Below are 23,075 nucleotides of genomic sequence, written 5' to 3'. Positions count from 1 at the left end.
CACAAGGTCATTGGGATGGATAGAGAAAGGATGCAAGGAAAAGTGAACCATCCAAAGAAAACAAGGCACTGGGGTGGTAGAGAAGGACAGCAAAAACACAAAGTGAAGCTGATAGGTAAAAATGGTGGTTTAAAAGAACTGTAAAGAAGTAGGAGTAGGGCTGGGTACCGGTATCTGGTGCCATGATGGCACCGGTTCTGACATAAACGGTAGTAACCAGACCGAAAAGCAGCGCACATGTCGGTGCTTTACTTTGGTGCTTTTTTTCCTGAGATGTCACACACTTTGGATTCTAGCCAATCATTTTACGTTTCCGAGGATAGTAGGCGGGGCCAGGTACGTACGTTCTTTTAGAGCAGAGCTACAGATGAAAAATGCCCAAGGCGAAGCGGTCAAAGTCTGGCTGTACTTCACAGCAAAATATGCAAACTCAGCAGCAACAAGTGCTTTAAGCTGATACTGTGATACTGTCAAAGGAGGTAACACCTCGAATCTGATGAAACACCTGGCGACGCATAGCGGGGGTTTTAAGCCGAGAAATGCGCCGTATTTGATAGCTTGCTGCGAGACCTCACACCGAGCACATCTACTGCGGGTGGGTTGCCTGTTATCGACCCGGAGTTAGCAACATCCCCAAAAACCCGAAGAGGAGAGTCCTGGCCCCTAGCCCTGCCAGTGTAGCAGAAATGATGAGGATGATGATGCAGCAGCAGCCGTTCTTCTCTGCGTGAGTAGCTTCGTGTTGTTCGTGTGTAATTTACGTTGAGTAGGCTAACCACGTTATTACATTAATGCATGTAAGGTGAACTAGCAAACATCATCATAGCTACATGCGGCTGTCTTCTTGTTTGATGGCAGATACTCCCTTCACCCTGGCCAAAAAGGCTAAAATGACCAAAGAAAAAGTGGAAAACAGTTAAACATGAGAGGTTTTTGGACAAAGTTTGTGTTTTTTTTCCATTGTTTAAGTACTGCTTCCAGCCAAGAGTGATGCCATATATGCCCCATAGCTGCAGAAAAGGCTAACATTGTTATCTTTTTACAAAAAAACAGCTAAAAATGAGAGGTTTTAGGACAAGTTTGTGTTCTCCATTCTTTAAGCACCGGTTCGAGCACCGTTTAAGCACCGGCACCGTTTCAAAAGTACCGGTTTGGCACCGGTATCGGATAAAACCTAAACGATACCCATCCCTAGTGAGGAGTGACAGTGAAACAGGAAAAAAAAGAGGCAAAGGAGCATGTAAGGAGTGTAATGGGCTAAGAAAGAGGAACAGCAAGAGTAAGAGAGCAAAAATAGAGTTGAGAGAGCATAGTGTACACATAGCAGTGGGACAATATGACGCATTGGCTAATCTGTCTGCTGTCTTTCTATTTCACAAGCTGTCATCTTGGCCATCAAGCCATCAAGACCTTGTGCCTCTCCCTCGCTCATTGACCGATTCTCCTATTCAATTATTCAAGGTTTATAAGCAGGAAACATCTATTCTAGCAGCTAAACCAGTAAAAAAAATGAAAGGGTAGCTTCTTCAGCCCATATTGACGGTCATAAAACTTTGACAATTGGCAAAAGAAAAATCAATTACTCAGACAGACACCTTGTAAACATATTAATGGTGCTATCAGTTGTGAAAAAAGAGCCCTTCCATGTACAAGACTTTAATAACGTGGACCATAAGTGGTTTAACATGCTATAGCAATAATATAATACTATATTTAGCCAGGACATTATACTAATCTATATACACAGTATGTGAGCTGTACGATACAATGCTGATGCCAGTACACCTCGGACAGTGTGTTTCATGTGATTTAGGCAACGTATTTGTGGTTCAAGTTTTCAGACTGACATCACTTTTCCTTAAAAAGTGAACCTGTGGGAGCGAGCCTGTGACGCAGAAATCAGGTCAACTGCTGGCCTCCTAAGAAATGCTAAGCTTCAGTGAACATTCCCACAAAGCACACACAACCAACCAAAAACAAAGTACACACACAAAGAGATCAAACGTATAGACACACACGGCCAGACACACACTCTTTTCTTGTCGGAAATCTTAAGGAACATCACAGCTCCCATCCGCCATAATCTGCCCTGGGGCAACAGTGACCTGAGACACTGGAATAAGCTCATCTGGAGTAGGAGAGTAAAAAATAACAGTTGAGGTAATGCAGTGTGCAGCCTCACCCTTTTATTAGTGGGCACTGCCTTCAGGGTGGAGATGCTAGAAACTCTGCAACCTCTACTAGCACTCAACTAATGACCCTATGCTTCACAGGTTATGTAGTTAACAAGAAAAACCCAATGACTAATATCTATCTATCTATCTATATATATATGCACTCCACTCCCTTCCAACTCTACCCTTTAACATGTATTTGCTTAATCCTCATCTACTGGAGGCAGAGGGTCTGTACTGTGGCAAACTGTCTATTTTTAAACTTGACATATTACTCATCTCTTAGGGGAGTAACATTGTAATTTATGGAATTCATGAATACCAAGCTGTTGTGTTTCCTTCTTGTTTATTTCCACCCCTCCTTCTCAGCACAGCAACTGCCTTGGATAAATTCAGATAAACTCACAGAGTCAATTGGGTAGGATCCTTGTCTTTGTAAGCACGCAGATGCCAATCAGCCACTGCTGAAGAGGGAGCTTGGTAGCTCCTTTTAACATTTTGGTCATGTGTAAAAATATGTGACAAGTTCTCTTGTCTTTAGAGGGACGTAATTGCTACACAACCAAAAGATGCATAGCAAAACACTACTTGCTCATTTTTGTTTTATTGTCTCTTCCATCCCATTAATACTGCTAATAATCGAATCTGTTTTCTCAGTCTGAAATCAGACCACTCTTCTCCATCCCCGTTTAGTTCTCCTTTAATTCTATTACTCGTTATCACAACTATAAAACAGCTAATTCTCTGTTTATAGTTTACAAGTTTATTTTTGAAAAACTCAAAATACTACATAAAAATAAGCACTTTCTAGAAATTTAATGATCATGAATACTTGCAAGAATGACCAAATGTCTGCTGGAAGACCTCTGGGCAACTATATTGGCTTTCAGAGCAAATTATTTCAAATTGTACACCTGTGGGTATTTAACCATCAGTGTTCTCGCAGTAGCTCACAACAGCAAATATGTCATTGTGAGAATAAACATCAACTATATTTGCACTCATTACACTTTAATTGTATCATCAAGATCACAAATCAGAGGGCGTCTTATTAAAATCTGACAACAAACTAAAAAAAAAGGAAAACCAAATGGAAGCAACTTTAAATGGAGGTTATGTGAACAGTGTGATTTCAAAAAGTGCATGCATTTAAAACCCTCATGGGTACTTTTTGGTCAACGACAACAGCAATGTGCTGCATGCATGCACTGTGGCTGAGAGTGCTGCCACTAATACAGTGGAAGAAAATCACACAGGCAAGGGAGTAATTTGACCCCACTCAAATCCGTCCATCAGACACTAACCAAATAGAAGTCAAAAGAATGAACGATAGAAGGAAAAAAGATAGAGAAGCAGCTAAACCACTGGGATTAGTGCTAAGTAACTAAATGGGGCATATCACTTTTCCATTACCAGAGACGAATAGCTATTTCAGCTGCTGGAATCTAAATAAAAAAAGGGAACTCTGTCCTTTCACAGTCATCTGTTCATTCATGTGTAAATGCCTTAACGTTCCTATATGAACAAATGGAGGTCTGCCATCATATACTTTAGGCCCATCAATAAATAAAGTTAACACAAATAAACAGATAAATAAATAAATGTGAAGAGCCTGGAAAATGGGCATCAGTCAGCATTAGTGATGGAACCATGTCAAGCACAATCATGCTCGACTGGTGGGATTCTCTGAGTGTAGGAAGCATTAGTGCTGATTGCACTGCATTTTTGTTTGTGTTGGTATGCGTTTTCAGCTTTGTGCTGTCATTTAACTCTCTCAGTCTCTTTGCTTTCTTTAACTTCATACTACAAGCATTTTTCCTTCATTGCGCAGTACACCCACTCTATCCATTCTATATCTTCTCCACACCTCTTACCACATACAATCACTTTGTGTTCCCACTCTGCTATTTATCCTCTTAATGTTAACTTGTGTTATCTCGTTTAAATAGGAACTGACTGATCAGCTGAGTGCATTTGCTCTTGAGAAAGTATTATGATAAGGACCATTACTTTTCATTTAATGTGTCTTAACCACTGTATAACAATTACCACACCCCAGAAATGGTCTACTGCATACATCCTTTTAAGCAAGCAAAACACCTTGTTAGTGAAAGTATGCACGTCCTACTAATAGTGTGACAGGGTTACTGTAGTTGTCACAGCTCTGAAACACCCCTTACTGTTAACTGAAGGGTCTACGCACAGGTGCTGTTAAGTTTCAAAAAGAATTTGTCCGACTCATTTGCAACACACGAAAGGCTCTTATTCTTATTCTTACTGTATTATATTTCAGTTGGTTTTGCCATCTTTTTTTTTTTTTTACTGCTTTCAGGATGCAAACGTTTAGTTTAGTTTTTTCATTTAATAACAGCTTTTGCTATTTGTGTGTTAAATAACTAACATAAGTGTTGATTACAGAGTTTTATTCCACAGGAAGGAAAACAGAAGTGTAAGTGAACTAATTATCCAATACACTTTATTGTCTAAAAATACAGAACATCAAACTCGCCATCTTCTAATTGTTAGAACGATGGAACAGCTTTTTGCACTCCAGAAAGGCGAGGCGTGACATAATTAACCTTACTGAAAAACATGTTAAATTTAGCTTGTAACACTATTATGTGAAGAATAAAGCAGGAAAGCAATGTCAAGCTGAGAGCATGTGATTTCTTTAATATCCTTCTTCCCTGCAATACCTTTATTGGTGCGTCCTGTCAAACGGAGCATTAACCATTCTTTGACACATTCTCTCTTTATCTGCATTCATAGGAATTGCTCGTATAACTCACTCTTCACCTCCATGTTACTCAACACCACATCAAGCCTTCACATGCGAAAGTAAAACATTATCTGCACCTCATTCTGTCTGACAGATTGTAGATAGTTGCTGACAGATCAAATGCAAACATCCGTCTGGACATTATGTCTTCCGCTTTAATAATAGCCACATCATATTAAGGACTTTTTAAAAAAAATGACAGGCGAGGAGGAAGCATTTGATTCTGGCACCGTGTCTCATTGTCAAGGGAAGCCATAACCATACGAGATCTTATTCCACTGCGCATTATTTGCTCTCTAGCTGATCATCAGTTGGCCCTGCTGCATGCCTAATGAACAATAAATAAGGTTTAATTCATGCGAAACAAGTTTCCCATCCCTCAGCTCTAAGCATAAGGTTGGATGAGATTCCACTGGAATTATATGAGGGCAATTTTTCAGCTTGTGGGATGGTCCAATTGCCATCCCTATATTTGGCTTTCACAGGCATTCCTTTGGCTTTAAGCTCTGCAACTTTATAGGTCTATTAGGAATACATCAAACAATGAATGGCATCAATCTTATTGTGTGAATGTGCCTTGGGTAAAAATAAGATAAAACTTTCCATTACGGGGCCTCCAAAGCACATTTGCCCTCCAAAATTGATCCAGTATTGACAATTTACACTTAGGGTGACCTTTCATAACTGCCCACATACTTGAAAGCCAATATTATTTGGAAAGTGAGCAAGGAAATCACACATCCCACTGCAAACGCTCTAGGATGTTATTGAATATGATAAATTAGTACAGATTTGCCCTCTGCAGTTGTTCATTGATGATCCACTAGGCAGGAGAGCGAAGCTCTTCAACAACACCCTGTTCTAATTAAGAAAGACAATACTGGACATAAGTGTTAAGAGCTCTCAGGCCTCTTGATCACTGACTTTATTTCAAAAAGAAAAGGGAAAAAACGGAAAGAAAAAGCACGTCCGTTGGGGACGGAAGCAAAGTTCCAAAGGTAAGTCTTTTCAAACAGGGAGCTGTAAAAGGGGATAATGGCATCAAAAGGGCAGTCGGACAGCCCCCTGTTGATACCTTGTAGTCAAGCAAATAGCTTTCGTGTGATTCAAACAGCAAAGGGGTTAGATGGTACTTAAGAACAGAGGCAGGGGCGAGAGACCCCTGGTGTCCAAAGAGAAGGCCATTATTAAGATTTGATTTATCTTCTCAAATGCTCTATGTCACACTTCACTTACTTTACATCCTCTCTTGGCAGAGTCAAGCAACAAATCAGTTATGTGCCAAGGGTACTCAAATGGTACATAAAATCTTCATCTATATTTCCGTGATGGGTTTTCTGTTGAGGGTGAAAAATGATCAGGTGTACAGAGATGCCCTGTGGGTCAAAAGGACGGACAATGGCTTTGTCCAAGTCCTAGGACGAGAATGGCTGTCCACGCCTCAGTTCCTTTCCATCTGCCTTTTCTGTTTGGCTGCTGATAAATATCCTTATCTATGAGAAACAGGTGATAGATTTCAAGCCGTACGTCTCCACAGAACTCTTCTCTCATCTGCTCTATTGATATCTCACATCTACTAAACCATCCACGTTGCAGTATGAGGCACCAACACCTTCTGGGCCTCTTTGCCTCAAATCATGTTAGCTCCACTTCCTTTAGGATTGCCTCTAGGGCTGCCCCAATGAATAACATCTATCAACACCCTAAAGTGGAGGCCAGGAGCTTGTGGAGGCAAAGAGCTTTAGCCCTCAACTCAGAGGCACCCTACAGCAATAGTCCCTATCAGATATGTCACACATGTTTGAAGGTGTGTGTGTGAAACAGCCAAGGAGAACAACTGCCAGAGAGGTTGAGAGACAACACAGAGAGATAAAACGATGAGTACAACATATGTGTGAGCAAATTAATTGCTAAGGGAATTACGATCACTATCACTTCCTGTGATGTAATTTAAGAAACAAATGGCTGACTTTCTCCCAGATCAGGGGAAAGATGAGAAAACAGCTGCCAGCCTGAACATACTGTGATTGTCTGCATACGGGTGATGTGGTTAACAAACAGAGGCGTAATATGCATTAGCCATCATTTATGTCACGAGGTGGTTGGAAATAAATGAAAACTGGAATATCCTTTACCAACCTCATCTTAAAGACACTTTCCTTTGGACTTTTTATTTGCCTTCCTTTTTGCAGATTCATCCACTTTCTGCCATAAAAATTTCATGAGAGAAAATAGATAATTTAATCTTCATTAAACATACAAGGAGCTCACTCTCTGGCCTGGCCAGCTGAATTAACTGCTGGGCTTCGAGGGATTAGACTGTTAGGCTGAAATTCCGTAACTCCGACGAGCTTTATATCATTGCATCTCTGTTTCTTAATGGAAATAAGATGATCATTCTCTGTTCTGTCAAGTAAGTCCTTAAGAGACTTACTTGACAGAACAGAGGAGGGAACTTTTGATGGACTGACCTGTGAAGGTGAAGCCGGAGACTTGGGCAGACAAAGGAAAGGAGAGAGGCCGTGGTTTGGGATTGTAATGACATTGAAAAGGTGGTAAATAAATAAGATGGGCTTGGATCTCTTTGAAATCTGATTGATGTGTCTTTTGGGATGCCCCCCAGTATGAAAGACCTACTGAGTCTGTGGCTTTCATCCCTGACCGAAAATCGATGAGCCAGGATGTATGAGAGGCTCCTGCTCTCTACCCACCAATCTCCTGCCAGATTCCCAGGTAACTGTCTCACAAGAAAGGGAATAAGAGATAAAAAAGGTGTATGGTAACTTATATCTTTTTAGTAAAACTTAATTTTAAATTACACTACAGCAAAAGGAAAAACAAAAGCTACAATACACCCCAAAAAGGAAAAGCAACCTTCAGAAATTAACTTCCTGAAATGAGCCTGAACTCCAAAACAGCAACATTGTTTCCCTGGTCTCCATCAATCCATCCACTTTCTGTGTGTTGAATTAGGAATGGCTGGTGTAATTGCATAACACATGAGTATGGCCTCGCGGGTTAGATTTTCCATCTTACACAAAGTGGAGACAAGGAAATAGGAAATGCTTCTGGAATTGGGTGTAATTAAGACTGACGGCGGCAAGAATTGTGCTCAGCCTGACACTTGAGGTAGTCTGCTGAAGTATGGTTTAGCCTAAAGGACGACAAAGAACAGCATGCTGGGTTTAAATGAACTCCTTTCAACGCAAGTGAAGATTCTTGTATGACTAACGGAGTCTCTCTCACACACACTGCTCGCTTAAGGATGACAGGAGGTTAATCAAGCTTTAAAGCATGAGATTACAACAGACATGACAAGCAGGATTGAATAGATTTGCCACAATGTCTGCTATAACTGTTCTGAGAACCTTTTCTAACAGAAAATTCAGGGACTGGATTGTCATCCCTGAGCCAGACAGAAACCGCATTTACACATAAACATAGTACACAAATAATACTGCTTCACTGACCCGAAGAATATGTTGCTATTCTTGACGTACTGCAAAAATATTGTAGTACGTAAAACAAACAAACAAAAACACCACCAGTTCCCCACCTTACATGCTGAAATAGCAACCCAAAGACAAGCAGACACGTTGTTACACAATATGGACACATTGTCCTCTTTCATTGGATGAGACAAGGTATCCTTGTTTTGCATAGCAACTGATTACATTTAGAAAGAAATGTTCCCCTCTTATCACCTCAGAGAAGAGACTCCACACGGCAGTTTATCAAACCAGGATGGGGCTTCATATAAATAGACAGGGAGCTGTCAGTAAACAATGCATTCTAGTAGTTTCACAGTGCTGGGATTTATCGTAATGACGCAAAATCCATCATAAAGAAAAGTGTCATCCTGGTTACTTCCCAAAAATAAGAAAACAATTTATGGGCACAAAATATGAAATTAACAGGAGGTTAATCAAGGCGAACAAAACAGTTTTAAATAAAGATGGGCAGTATCTAGTTTTGCAATTATGTGATCTCACTGGTCACATATTATTTCATATTGTGCAGTGGTGTCAGAAGTTTCACCTTTGGTATTTGCAGGAAGTAGTAGTTAAGATGGATGTCCCCAGTGAAGGTTTATCCCACAATGAAGTTCCTTTCAAATTTGGCAAATCATATAATTGATGTTAAGAGTTGTGGTGGTGGTTTTAGTGAAAATTCTTTGCTTTTGAAAGTCCAAACACGGTCAGTTTTAGCAACACTTTATTTTTTCATAAGCGTTAGTGACCAAGGATGATATTCATGAAGCTTTCACTGTAAGTCAGACTGTACGCTGACATCTCTGCATTCATCAACGAAAAAAAGGTGACTATTTTACCGCTTCAAACCACTGCATCACTCCAGCAAAAACATTTAGTTACAGGGAAAATACTTTCACAAGTGCTTTTATACTGACTTCTATGTTTATAGAGGAAGTTCAGCACAATGCTTGTACAGTAGCATTGATGAAGCTACAATGTGCCACTCTCATCCTTCTTCTGACCCTCTGTCATAAACAAGACTCTAATATACTTTAAAGAAATTACTCATATGGGGCATGCTTGTGACAACATCATTATTCAGTACCACAGGCATGGCCAAGTGGCTTTCACAATAAAATGAACAAGGTTAGGTTTCTACAACCCTGCCAGGCTTGTAGAAACTCAACAATACCAAATCAATTCATGCAACACAGAAACAAATAAAACCTTTGTCAACCAAATGTTCTTGGGAGTATTAGACATAGTGGCGCTAATATGAGAGCTCTAGTATTACCAATCTGTACTTCCACTCTGGACAGCAGGGTTTAAACACATTCACAGCTGTTGTTGTGCACAGAGCCCAGCCTAACTTTACGTAATAGGGTCTTTTCACACCTTAAATATAACCATTAGGTTGTTCCCATATAAGAGTTTAACGATCATTAAAAACATCAAGTGTTAACTTGGCATATATAAACTTTTTCACCTCTTTAGATGTCCACTTAGAGGTTATATCAAAATAACTGTTGGATATGTGTGATTAAAGAACAAAAAACAAACAAACCAGCATACAAAAAGTGCAACATGACACCTTTAAGATACATCCACAAGCACAGTATCAGGTTCTTGGACATGCAGCAATAACAACAAAAATACAGGGAGCCTGCAGAGCATAAAAAGCAAGAATCCTTTAGAAGGACACTGTGAGCTACTGCGCATCAGCCTGACATTTACCAAACATACAGGGAAAAAGTAGGTGTAATACACAAAAACCTTGTGAGTGACCAAAGCACTGAGGTCCACAGACCTCTCCATCAGAATATTGGCTCAACATCACTAGAAGACAGGAAGTGCTATCATGCTGTGACAACAGGCTTTTAGGAAGAGCACAGAAATTAGATGACAACTGTAGCTGCTCCATAAGACAGGAACTGTGCTGAGACAACTTCCTTCGAGTAGTGCGGCCACTTTTAGGGGTTGCATTAATCTTACGAGGTGCATTAAGGATCGAGGTGCTAATGCAAGGCTAAGTCATTTAATTACATATGGATTCTGAAGACAGAGCGTAAGATTCACGCTGTCACCCAGCATTAAAATCATTAATGTCCAGTTCAATTTTCTACTCTACTCTTGCATGGTTTAATGTGATCCTTTTATCACACAATACTAATTCTAGTAAGAAAATGTGCTCCAACTTTTACATTCTTATGAATGACAGAATATTTTCTGTATTTGTTTTTAAAAATTGCCGATTTTATCTGAGATTAGTTTGTTTGCAAGTCTTGGTTCTAATCTCTACTTCTAATATACACAATACAGGTTTTTGTCAATTCATGTCCAAAAACACTGGGGCTGGTATTGTACTTCTTAGGGATATGTGTACCTATGCTGGTGCAAAAATGGTGTATAAATAACAATAATATAAATAACATTGTATATCGATATTTTATGCACTTGATGTGACACTGCAAATGATATTCTCTTACAGGTCCTGTGATTTTTATTTCATTTTGAAACATGTTTTTGGTGACAGCAACTCTTCTAACTCTGACAGTTTCAATCTTTTCTCGGTTAAATGCTCAGCACAGGACTCTGCATGTTGTAGACCAGCTCAGCTTGAGTGTTTAACAGGAAGGATGTGTAAGGTATGCAGCCAGGAAAAGTGCAGCAAAGGTGGTATTTGGGTTAAAATGATAGTTAAATACACACACCTAGAGTTCTGTTACCATAATTAGCACCCGACCACCACGGGGCTGGACTGGTAGGGCTTTGATCACCTGTAACAATGTTTGGGGGGGAAAAAGGAAAGAAAGAAAAAAGAAGATAGAGAAGGCAAAAATGAAGAAAAAGGGAAACAGACAAAGATGCATCAGAAGTGACACATTTCAGATATTGGCAGAAGAACTCCCATAGTCTGGCAAAAAGTCCTTTAGGTTTGCTAACACACCTGCCCAAACATTCAGACACCAGCTCACAACAAACCCCCAAACAGAAATATAGCATGAAAACGTTACAGGCAAAGAATGGAGGAGGTTTTGTTTATAGAATGATGAGCAGCATTATAGCTGTTGACACAAGAAGAAAGTGTGGGTGTGTTTGTTTGTTGTTATATAGTCTGTTATATGTGGAAAACGTAGTTAAAAAATAGTACGATTTTTTTACTGTAGCTTTAAACCTCAGCCATGGCCGTTCTGTCTGGAGAAAGCATGCTGTCCCCGTCTCCTACAGTCTCTCTGTGACGGACTGGTGATGATGGGCAATCAGAGAGATGTTGGGTCACATAGGTAGAGTGTTACTCCAGTGAAATGCAAACTGATTTTTATACCTATTTAGTATGAGAAAAAAGAAATTCTATTTCCAGATTCCAGTTTTTGTTTTCTTTGATGACTTTAATTTTGACATCTCTTTGCACTGCAGGGACAGGTGCTCATATCTACCACTGACAGACACTACTAAAGTAGAGCACTCATCCAACAACTAACCTGTATGATAATCTGAAAGGTAATGCTATGCATGCAAGAAAGAGGAAGTGCAGCTACAGGTCGTGTTAGGCTAAAAACAAACTCCAGCTGTTCTGCTCTCCTGTTTGTTCTGCTTTTAACGTTTTTTTCAAGCACTTCAGCCACTGTTGTGTTTACTGTTCATTTAATGACCTCTGCAGGAGGTTTCAATCGACTGTACAGAAGAAAAATGGACTTTCTGGAGAGTGCTTCTTTGCATGTTGGATTGAGGGGAGACTAGATGCGACAGGAACTCACTGCATCTTTTTTATTACAAGAATGATCCGAAACTTACCCAACAATATTTAATATTCTATTGATAATTCTAATTCAATTACAGTAGATCATAAAGCATTACAAAATCATGCACCAAATATTAGTTTATTTGCAAATATGTCTGTAAATGTAAATATTGGGGAAAACAACCTAAAATGTACTTTTTAGATATAAACAAAACAATTTCTGGTCTGCCTTTAAAATATATCCCTGTTTTACTGTTCTTCAACATCTACAGCACAATCATCCACTCCAGCAACTGTCTTTTTTTCTCCTTTCTTTTTTTCCTAATATGATTGCCAGTGTGAAGACAGCAGCACCTGTGACTCTTCTGCAGAGCTCTGACTTGCATATCAATTGACCCTTGCGCCCCTACTAGGTGGTACTCCTCTGGGCATGGCCTATTCATCATGGCAGAATGGAATACATTAGCACCAGGATTTCTCTAAATCAGCCTCGGCCCTACTGTTAAGTGCTTCATGAATGGGAAAGGGGCAATAAATTTCTAATGACCTACACCAGGACACATGCCTCCCTTTTTTTTCTGTGCCCCCTGTTTATATGTACATATGTTTCTACATGCATCAATGCCGTATCTGTGTAATGAATCCTTGAAACAGTCGCACACGGGTACATGCGGTGAATGAACGGCACTTTCACAGAAATGTTTAATTTAAATGATAGACAGCAGTGTTGCAAGAAAGCTATTACCAACTTAAAGGGACAAGTATTTTTCTGCAGACAAGTGAAACTGACAGAAACAACAAAAACTGCACAACGGCACCTAAATACAGTATTTTGTCAGTCGGCAGTCTGTCTTACCGTTGCGTGGTGTCCGTTTTCGCCGATCACGGAAGGCGGCCCCTGACTGCAGAGCCTCCATCAGGGAATCCATCACACCGGTTTCGTCTCCCTCTGGGAGAAAGCACATAAGAAAAGCACAAATGTTATGCTACAGCTCGTACATTATCATAGTAAAGTGCATAATAACTACAGACACACTTGTATGACTCTAATTTTAGGCATCGTGTTGTGGGTGCTCTCTGACTACAGGTCACCATATATCACAATAAAAGAGTGCTTTATTCCTGAATAAGCTATAAACAATCCCTGCAAGTGCAACAGCATTGAGACAGAGGCCTGTCACCGAAGCCTGCCTTTTTTTCAGTAAACAGCTGGGGAGGAGGAAGATACACTTAAGAGTTTAGTTTAGAGTTTAGAGGAGCCTCAGGATGAAAGCATCCAGTGATGGTCATTGACAGATATTCTTTCTGTGGCTAACGCAGGGGAGCTAAGTGCTCTTTACAAAGATTTAGTGTGGAGTCGCTCAATACCCGAGCGCTCTGTCTTGTTTAGTCAATGACACAGGGACTGGCCTTCGAAAAACATTCCCCTCGTCCACCATTCCAGCTGTTGTGTGGATCCACGAAATAAGAGGAGTGGAAGCAGCCAGGATGGCTGACGGGACAGGTAGAAGACACTTAAAATGTCCACAAGGCCAAGACTATGAGTAGTTGTGGACATACTGTGCACATGCAGTATACCACTCAATGGAAACTGGGTTCAGAAAGAGGCTTAGGTTCTATATCTGGGTCATCTATCTTTACGCCCTGATACTAATGAGTCAGAGGGGCACCATTTTTATCTTTCTGGTCCAGAACAGACATTATTTTAAACTAGGATCATTAGGGTGAGTTATTGTGGAGCTGAAGACTCGGTCATCAATTCCTTTGCGCATATGAGTGAACTAGCTCTTTCCCAGTGTTTACCATCAGGGTCCAGGCATCTTATTTCTGCACTGCGCTCAGATGAAGGGAAATGTTCAAAAATAAGTGGAGACAACTGGTACTTTTCCAACTCCTAGGATGATCAATCTTTCGTTATTTGTGTGTACACAACACTCAGGCAAATTGAATTTATGAACAAAACATAGTGACGTGGATTGGTACACAAATAATTTGAGGAAGCGAGTGAGACCTGTACATGTTTCTTGTTATTGTCCTTCAGCAATAAACCATCCCACCTGCAATCATTCATGGAAGTAAAAGAAGACAGTACAACTAAGAATAGAAGCATGTCTTATGCTAATTTTAAAAAAGCATCTCTTCAGTCGTACTCACTAATTTTACTCTCTATCTCATTCCTTCTCTTTCTTCCTCAAGTTCTTCCCAAGGGCTACTTTGAAATCAAAGTATCTGTTCCAACTGTGTGCTGTGCTTAAAAGCAATCCTGATTAAATCAAGCTTAATTAGACCAGCTTTATCAGAACAAAACCAAAGCTGCGCCAAGTAGTGCTTATCTCAAATTGCAGCACTACACCTCAGATAGCAAGCTCGTCGGTTAAAAAGGGGGAGCATGGGTTTCATCTCCTGTGGACCTGGAGAACAATATGTTGAACAACTTGCAGCCTCTATAACTATATCAAACCCCAAGATCATTAGGTACTCGTTCTTATGTAGGCTAGTAAGGACACACTGTGAGTCTGACACAACGTGTTAAGTGGCAGGTAAACATTTATCTACAACCACTGTGGTACAAGAAACTTTTTGACAGCTCCTTCTTCACTGCCTTCTTCGTGGAGACCTAAACATCACAGGGGGCACCTGACACTTTGATCAATTCGTCCTACTTCTAGCTTAACTGTAGCACAATTCATCATTTGTAATGGCCAGGACTTTGGAGCCCTAGAAGACGGAGGTTCAGGGAGAGGACTGCAGACAGAAAGAACCAAAATGACTAAAATGGGAAGCGTTCTCCCCAGTTACTTCACAGCGTTCAATTAACTATGTCCTAAGCTGTCCAAAGCTTAAACTTGAGCAGGTCTTTGCCTCACCAAGAACTTCTCCCAACTGAGCCTTCAGACTGTCTGAACTTATTAACACACACACATGGTGTATATATTCTACAAATCTGCAAAGACAAAGTAAGCATTTATTCGGGGAGAAAACTGCACATTATTTGACTACACTTATTCCACTAATCCTCAAAGCAAACTTTCTCCATTGCTTACTGTAACATTGGCCACTTAAGCAGATATTTCTGCCTTATTCCTGCAATTCACTCATCTTATTTTGAGCTGTTAAACCTAAGGCAAATATTCATCTGCTTCTCATTAGCAGCTCTGGTACACTGCATGGTGTGGAATTACAGAAAAGCTAACCTTTTATGCCCACAGATCTTTCTCAAGAGGAAAGATCCCCTCTGCTCACAGGAAATTGCTTTCTAAATGGGTTAAGATGGGCTAAGACCCAAGACATTGACAAACCCTTCCAGTGATGAAACACCTATGCGGGCACCTTGACAGACAGCCCCGAGGTCCTTAATGATTTTATTAAAGCTTCTGGAAGTGTGGAACATGGTGGCAGCTTTTGCACTTTTAGGTATTTTCTTAAAGAGTTAAATCTTTAAGATCACAACCAAAGCTATGAAACTTTACCTCCCAGATAGAGATGATCTACTGTTTCCATTTATTTTCTTTGATCCTGCTTACCTCACTTTACCTGGATATCAGGTAGTAGCTGGCCCCAGAAGCTGAGCCAACTGTAACTGAGTTCTAGGGATTGGCTCTTATATTTACAAGCAGCACTATCACATTTTATAATTAGGAGGGATAGAAAGAGCAATGCGGTGTCAGAAGGATTGGGATAAAAACTAAACTTGTAAGATTATTATTTCACTAAGAAAAAAGTACCTTCAGTAAGAAAAGTATCATTCACCAATCCCAGGGGCACTTTAGCTTTGATAATAGTAAAGGGAGGTAGGGGAGGGATAGGAAAAGGATGAGCAGAGATACTGCAAGCGTATCCTTGATTATGTACTATTATGTAAGCATAAGATAACAAATGAAAGAATTAAGAAGGATCAGGAAGAACACACAGTCAAAGTCCACCCACAGAAGGCAGCACTGGGATCCAAAGTAAAGAGGTGGGGTGGGATTATTGACATGGACTAGTGGAGCAAGGCAAGACACGAGGGTGTGAAAGCCTTCTTCAAAACTTTGTGGCTAGGTTTTTTTTTTTTACTTTTAATCACTTCTAAAACATACACTGCAGCCTGGACTCACATTTCATGTGATACAAATTCCTGTTTCACATTTGTTTAGTAGCTAAATAAATATGTTTATTGCAGATTAGTATAGCCACAAGCAAGTATATGTTCTACTAACAAAAGCAGCATGAGGAATGTAAAGGTAGGAAGAGGGAGAAAGGATGCTCATGATGAATTAACTGAGATATGGTTCTTGCAAGTTTTGCAGAAATCCAGTGTATCACTGACGCCTCCTTCAGAACACTTGTCAGTCAATGACCAATTAGAACTAAAAAGCTTACATAATGTACACGAACTAAACAAAAAAACATCTATTTTTAACTTAGGCCAATTAGAATCAGTCATCTACAACACTCAAAATATGCACTGCAATGTAAAAGAACAGCTGTCACCTTGAAAATGTGACGAAGCATAATTATTCGAAACAAAAAAGAGAAAGAGAAACATGTACCATGCACCAAAGGCATGGCACTGCTATAATTACACCGGAGTGTCAACAATGCCTGTTCATAAATTCAATTTGCTTTCTGTCACCCCCTGCATGTTTTATTTCTGGGGAGAAAAACCACAGTGGATCAATTGAGAAATCAATTTCTGATGGCTCACATGCTGCCTTCATGATTCATTGAGGGGAAAGAGACAAATAATTCTTAGAATCCTAAAAAGCTTCTGGCCTCAAGTATGGATTTCTGATATAATGGCAAATTATGATATCCCGTATGCACCAGTACGACAGGTTGGTCAGCAAAAACAAAAAAAGCTATTTCTGTATTTCAATCAATCGTATTTTTTTTCCACTATCCTCTAAATTTCTATTCACTTAAAATACTTTGCTCTAATCAAGTCTCTCAACATAAGGCATAGGAGAGCTGTCTATTATCCACTACTATCCTTCCACTAGCAAATTCCTGAGGCTCATTTGCACTGTAATGAGATCTAATGAGAGCTTACCGGCCTTGTGCTTGATGAATTGAACCCACTGTGAGAGAAGAACACAGTGAGAGTTTAACCTCACTGCAGTCACCCTTCATGACTTTAGTAGACAAGATTAGAAGGGAAAGGAAGAATAAAGAGGAGAGGAACAACTCCTTCTTAGTTGTTTTCTGCTTGCTGGGATTGTTTTTGAACACATTTGAGCCCATCTGTTCCCCCACAGAAAGTCACCTGTGCAATTAACCTGGACCATTAGCCGTGAAACAAAAGCCTCGGTGGAGGGGGGTGGGTTTCTGCTTTATGGCCAGGTGGAGAGGCAACAACCACACTTTCTTTTAATCTCATCTCATCTCTCCAGTCTCACTTGCATGCACCTGGTTTTGTGTTATTTTCACACCTGAATTCAGGCTCGGCCAGAAACCACCTGCATTACTCAACACCCCCTTCCTCTCACTGCCCTGCTGCCTGCTCTCTAACTAGCTAGCTTTGAGCACAGTAACCCCTTCTACTCACCCACCTGCCCTCCTGCCACAGCAGAGGGCAGACAAAGAGCATTACTGCCGCAGAGAACACAAACGCCCAAAGGAGAGGAATCGTGCACCTGTTAGATGCCTTTCTTTTTGTTTTGACCCTTTTTTGTTACCATATCCCTGCAGTATCGCTGCCCGTGACGAAAGCTTTGGCACAATAATCTGAGAAACTTTTCAGAATGGCCGTAGTCTTTAATAAGTGTGTGCAAGCTTCCTAGTTCCACTTGAATGAAGAATGAAAAAAGAAAGGAGGACGAATGGGAATTGAACCGGCAAAAGAAAAATTTGCCTGCTGATTGGTCTGGACTGTTTTACTGTAACAACTAAATGAGCAAAGCCACTCATGTCCTCTCTAACTCAATTAGGGATGCTCCCACAACTCTCCATTCCAGAAGGAATGCCGGCCTTGCTACTACTTAACTTGTGCTGTGAGGTCCTGTTTGGCGCCAGGGTCAGAGGAAAGTAAGGAAGGAAGACACTCAGATCCAGAAAAACGTCTCGCAGTTACTAAAGGTGGGTGGAAGGTGAACGGTGCATTGTGCTGACATGCATAAAGTACAGAGAAATATTGGTAGGCTGGCCTGGTCACTGCAGGCTTGATCTCACACACTGAAAGGATGACTGCCCTGACTACGAGAGACTGGAGGAAACGTGCAAAGAAGTTGGATGTCGACAAGGGAGAGATGAAAGTGGATTAGCCGCCGTGGCGATTTGCATTCTGTGGTGGAACGAAAGCCCTAGCGATGCCCCGAATAGCTGGATGCATGAATAAGTAAACAAACAAAAACAAAAATAAACCCTCCATCTGGATGGATGCTGCTAGGCCCCGAGTGAGAAACAGTAGGGAGGGGACACTGGGAAATGGGAAGGGGGGAAGAGAAATGCTTTCAACATAGTCATCACCACACTCTGTTTCCTCTGCTATCATTTGCTTCTACTGCCTGCAGGCCACCCAAGTTAGCATACTGCTATCACCATCTATCCATTGCTTTTGGCTAGTTTGGCCAGTAACACCAACACACAAACAACAGCTCCAACCCAGCACTGACAGATGTTAAGATGACACAGTTTAGATGAGCCACATGGGGTCATCGTGTCAGGGTGCCAGCAGGGCCATGCCTGTCCTCACATCAGAGAAGACCACTATTGCCCTTTTTCCATTAATGAGGTTCTGCTTAATTTAACAACATTATGGTAGTGACTGACCCACATGAATCTTTTGAAGTGACCTCGCAGCAGGCCATATACAATAAGGTCTATACATACTTTAATGGTGTCTTCTATAAACCAAACTTTCCCTGTTAAGTGATCCCACTCTGTGGTCTTGGTGGGGACAAGTTTATCTTCAGTACTGTTTCTGTTTCACCTCATGCAACACTTTTCTTGTGTCATTGTCTACTCATCAGCTATCACAGCAAAAAGCTGCTGTTTAGCTATTGTGAAAAGCCGCAGTGCATATAACTCAGGTCATTGTCTTTACAAACATTCAGCTGGCATAGTGCTTGTGAAAAAGTCCATGCAAAGATTTTTGGCTTAACATTTTAGTGTCTCAAGGCTGGGTCCTTGAGAGGGAATGGTGTTTTATTGTGCAATGCTACCTGCAGCAATGATGGAGGAGGTGTAATGCGGTTTGGTTTAAACCTCAAATCTCTAAAACATAAACAAGTGAACAATGCCGACTTTGACTGTGCTTTTCGGAAACATGGACAAGAAATCTAAAATATTGGTGCTACATCAACATGACAGGTTCTGATGGCAGTTTCTAACGTAAAGTACAATCAATGGAATCTTGCCTGAATGGTAAAAAAGTACATATGTGTTTATAAAAACCTCGCCCCGAAAAACCAGGGTCAGTTAAAAGATCAGGTAAGATTAATGCATTGCCAAATAGCCAGTGGAAGAATACTCAGCTGCTCTAAAGATTGTGGATTTCATCCATCCTGCACAGAGTAGAGTCTTTATTTTTGGTGAGTGGCATATTTGGATAGTGGATGCAGTTTTGGAATCCAGATCAAGATAACATCTGAACCAAACCCCACATGGGCTGTTCACATCAGTGAAAGGCGGTGCTGCCTGGGGAAGCTAAATGGATTTGACGGTCTTTGTAGTGAGGGTAATTAGGTTTGATTGACTGTAAAGTGACTGGTGAGGTCCAGATCTGGGAGGGGAAATGATCAGACACTTGAACCACCCACAAATTAATGAGATTCAACTGTGCCGGAGCTGATTTCACCAAGCAGAAGAAGAATATTTCTGAAAGCAATGGGAGAGCGAATACTGCAAGAAGCAATGTTCCATCCGTACAGAAGGAAACAAAGTCAGAAATGACAGCGATTAGAGATGAGCTTCCTAAAATTACATAAATAACACACTTTTTGTTTTTGTTTGCATTTCTCCTAATACTAAAGAATATCAGAAAAAACACCAGTTCACCTTGAAAAAGTGATGCAAAATGCAGATAAAAACGATTCCCTTGCTGCCTTTAATTGCTAATGAGTGGGGTATTTATCATGAAATACTAAAAGCTTCCCCATAAAGCATGAGGGTCACTTTAATATGCTGACGTTTAATTTTAGAGATGTACTGGAAATATCAAAATCGGGGAATTTAGTGGATGACTATTTTATTGTATTACTTTCATTTGCAAAATGGCATTTTTCAACAAAGTGTATTTAATCCTTGCATGCCTTTTTTCCCTACATATTTCAGTTTATTCTGTTTGGGCCAAGAGCACTGAAACGCAGTCCTCTATAATCTCTGTGCCATCATCTCCTTGAGGCAGACCCCGATTCTTACTGGAGATACAGCACAATCTAACATGCTGTAATTTATTAGAATAGGTCTATGACAGCAGATAATCCTGGTGCCCTTGTTCCTGTCTTTCAGGGTAATAGCAGAATTCCCCGGTCCATATGCAGAAGTTTCAGATGATGGCTTGCACTTTTTGCACTCTAAATTGAGACAGCTTACATGCAAGGACAAAGAAAAAACAATTTGTTCAAAGTTTGGCATTACACTGCACTTACATCCACATGCAAATGTAGAAAGAGATTTCATTTTCATAAGTCATCACAAATCACAAATCTATAACTAGACCAGGAAGGCATGGCTGGTCTTTCGAAGATATTATTTGTTTGTGGAAAAACAGGTTTTATATATCACTGTTGAATTCTGAAAGGTCTATCCTTGTTCGTCATATTATATATCAAACAAGAAGGTCAGTTTCAGTGCTCTAAAACTGGCTTCGTTTTCTAAGCTAAGGTGAGGAAAAGAGAGAATATGTCTCAGAAGTATATATATTTTCCCCCTGGGTTTTGACCTCCGTGTCTCTATAAGCTATCTCCCCTGGTAATATTGTTTGCCATGTCTGCTGTGCTGTGGAGCCACATGCATACCTAGACAGCCAACCTGTCCAACCCACTGCCGCTTGTCAATCCCTGACTATGATCACCTGGCTGGCATGGCTGCAAAGCAAGTATGCACTGGCCTACCGGCAGCTGTCAGTGTCACACGAAACCATCAATCTGCATCTCTACTGCTGTCATTCCTGACAGGGCTCTGCCGGCCACAACCAGCCAGCCAGCTGCAGAGAAATATGTAATTTTAATTTAGCATGCCACAATAATTGACACTTGCTTTTCAGAAAAATAAATTCTTTGCTAAAAAAAAAAAAAAAGAAATAACTTAAAAAGCACTATTATGACAACATGTTCATAAGAGGGCAAATTTGATTCACATTCCAATACATTCTAATGTATGTGTAAAGTTACATGTATGTCATCTTGATTGCACGTTTAAATGTTACACTGTGTCTAATTTATCTTATATACATTGCATATACTCCTTATATACAAGATAATGAGGTTGGATAAATAGAAACTGTAGAATAAAAAACACGTAATAATTCCATAATTACAATTACATTAAAATGAACAACAAACGATATTTTACACAGCAGGCCTTGAATTATTGGAAATGTTGCTTAATGTCTGTTGGTTTGAAGCTTGGCTCTGGGATTTTTAAAGACACTGAGAGAAAATGTCACATAGTCAACCTCAACCAGATGTTTTGTGAAAAAATATGAAGGTGAATACACTATGTGTCATCCCAAACACAAACATTTTGCCTAAACATATTTATCTGCTGTAAAAATCCCAGTGAGCGACCAAATGTATGGATCCACATTCTGTCAGTGTGTCTTCCAGCTGTTGCAATGGACTGACGCTGGGTGGGCTCTAATTCTGTCTCTAAAACAATGATCCCTTTGCAAGTAAAACGTAATCATAAAAACAGCATCTGTGCAGCCACTGCGTTTAGTAATACCCTGTAGTACAATTACAAGAACTGATTTTACTGAAATATAGTTTTCCATTCAAATATTTTTCTTTTGAGATCCGCAATTAGTAAAGTAATAAAGTTGGATAACATTTCATTGTGTTTCCAACTGAGTTAGCAGGCAGTTGGTACACTCATAAAAGGTAATGTGAACTTCGAAAGTTATAACCAGTATGCTTTAAAGCTTTATATTCTTCAGGTTGACAGTTATTTTTAGATGTTCACGTCGTGAAGGGAACGTTTACACAGAACCTAGATTAGGTTTGGTTTTGTATCTTTTTCTGAGAAAAATAGACAAAAAAAAGAAAACAAATTTCTCATGGACTAAATAAAATGTTTGACTTATTACTTTTTTCTGGTTGCGTGTTTATTTCCTTTTATGTGCCTTATGCCAAGCTGAATTGGGCTCAAAGAAGCATGTGTGCTTCCCGGCTCCGTTCAAAGCTTAGTGAATTTGACTGGGGTATACAGTTGACATGTGGGTTCAGACACTTGCCCCAGACGGGGGCACTGACCTCAGAGATGCCAGCCGAGCAAGCAGCCAAAGGGGTCTGCTACTCTTCACAAATGCCTTAGAGAAGTAAAGTCCAGATGCTCTACCATGCTTGGGCACTTGACACACTCAGCATGCTGTTTGTGACATTGTTTCATATGCTGCAATAAAAAATATCCTGCTGCGCTGAGCCATCTTCTCGTGTTTTAGACAGAACCATTAGTTTGGATTTATTCTACAGTGTTCAACAGTTATTTCCAGTGAAGTAAAGTGATTTAGTGAATGCTGAACATCTGGTCAGTTGAAGAGAATATGGAAATCCACTTAGAGCAAATTAAAACAAATGGGGTGACTGGGTAATGATTTCATAAGCAATTTCCTACGTTAGGATTTCTAATACTTCACAAAGAAAACGTGTTCAGCGCTTGTCTCATCTATCAATCACGCTTGTTGACGAAGTGTGTGTGTCACTGAACGTAGAGAGAGCATAATCGCAAGTTTTATCAACTAGGAAATGGGATTTTTCGGGGGGGGG

General features: G+C 40.3%; 1 protein-coding gene across 8 annotated transcripts in view; it reads right to left on the bottom strand.

The window, feature by feature from the left end:
* Window positions 1–23,075, bottom strand: part of diaph2 (diaphanous-related formin 2) — a 353,656-nt gene that overhangs the window by 32,964 nt on the left and 297,617 nt on the right. For 6 of the 8 annotated variants that reach the window (XM_014333843.2, XM_014333847.2, XM_014333851.2 and 3 more), the window contains 2 exons: window positions 13,025–13,117; window positions 11,138–11,203 (listed from right to left, as the gene is read on the bottom strand). In XM_014333843.2, the coding sequence (XP_014189329.1) occupies window positions 11,138–11,203; window positions 13,025–13,117 (159 nt within the window). The remainder of the gene's footprint in view (window positions 1–11,137; window positions 11,204–13,024; window positions 13,118–23,075) is intronic. The other 2 variants (XM_014333845.2, XM_014333853.2) reach the window with 2 other exon arrangements.

Source organism: Haplochromis burtoni, unplaced genomic scaffold (assembly GCF_018398535.1).
Source record: "Haplochromis burtoni strain Fernald_Lab_line unplaced genomic scaffold, NCSU_Asbu1 Contig_4, whole genome shotgun sequence".
Classification (NCBI taxonomy): Eukaryota; Metazoa; Chordata; class Actinopteri; order Cichliformes; family Cichlidae; genus Haplochromis; species Haplochromis burtoni.
Note: the sequence above shows the minus strand (reverse complement) of the source record. Positions and strands in the feature narration are given on the sequence as shown.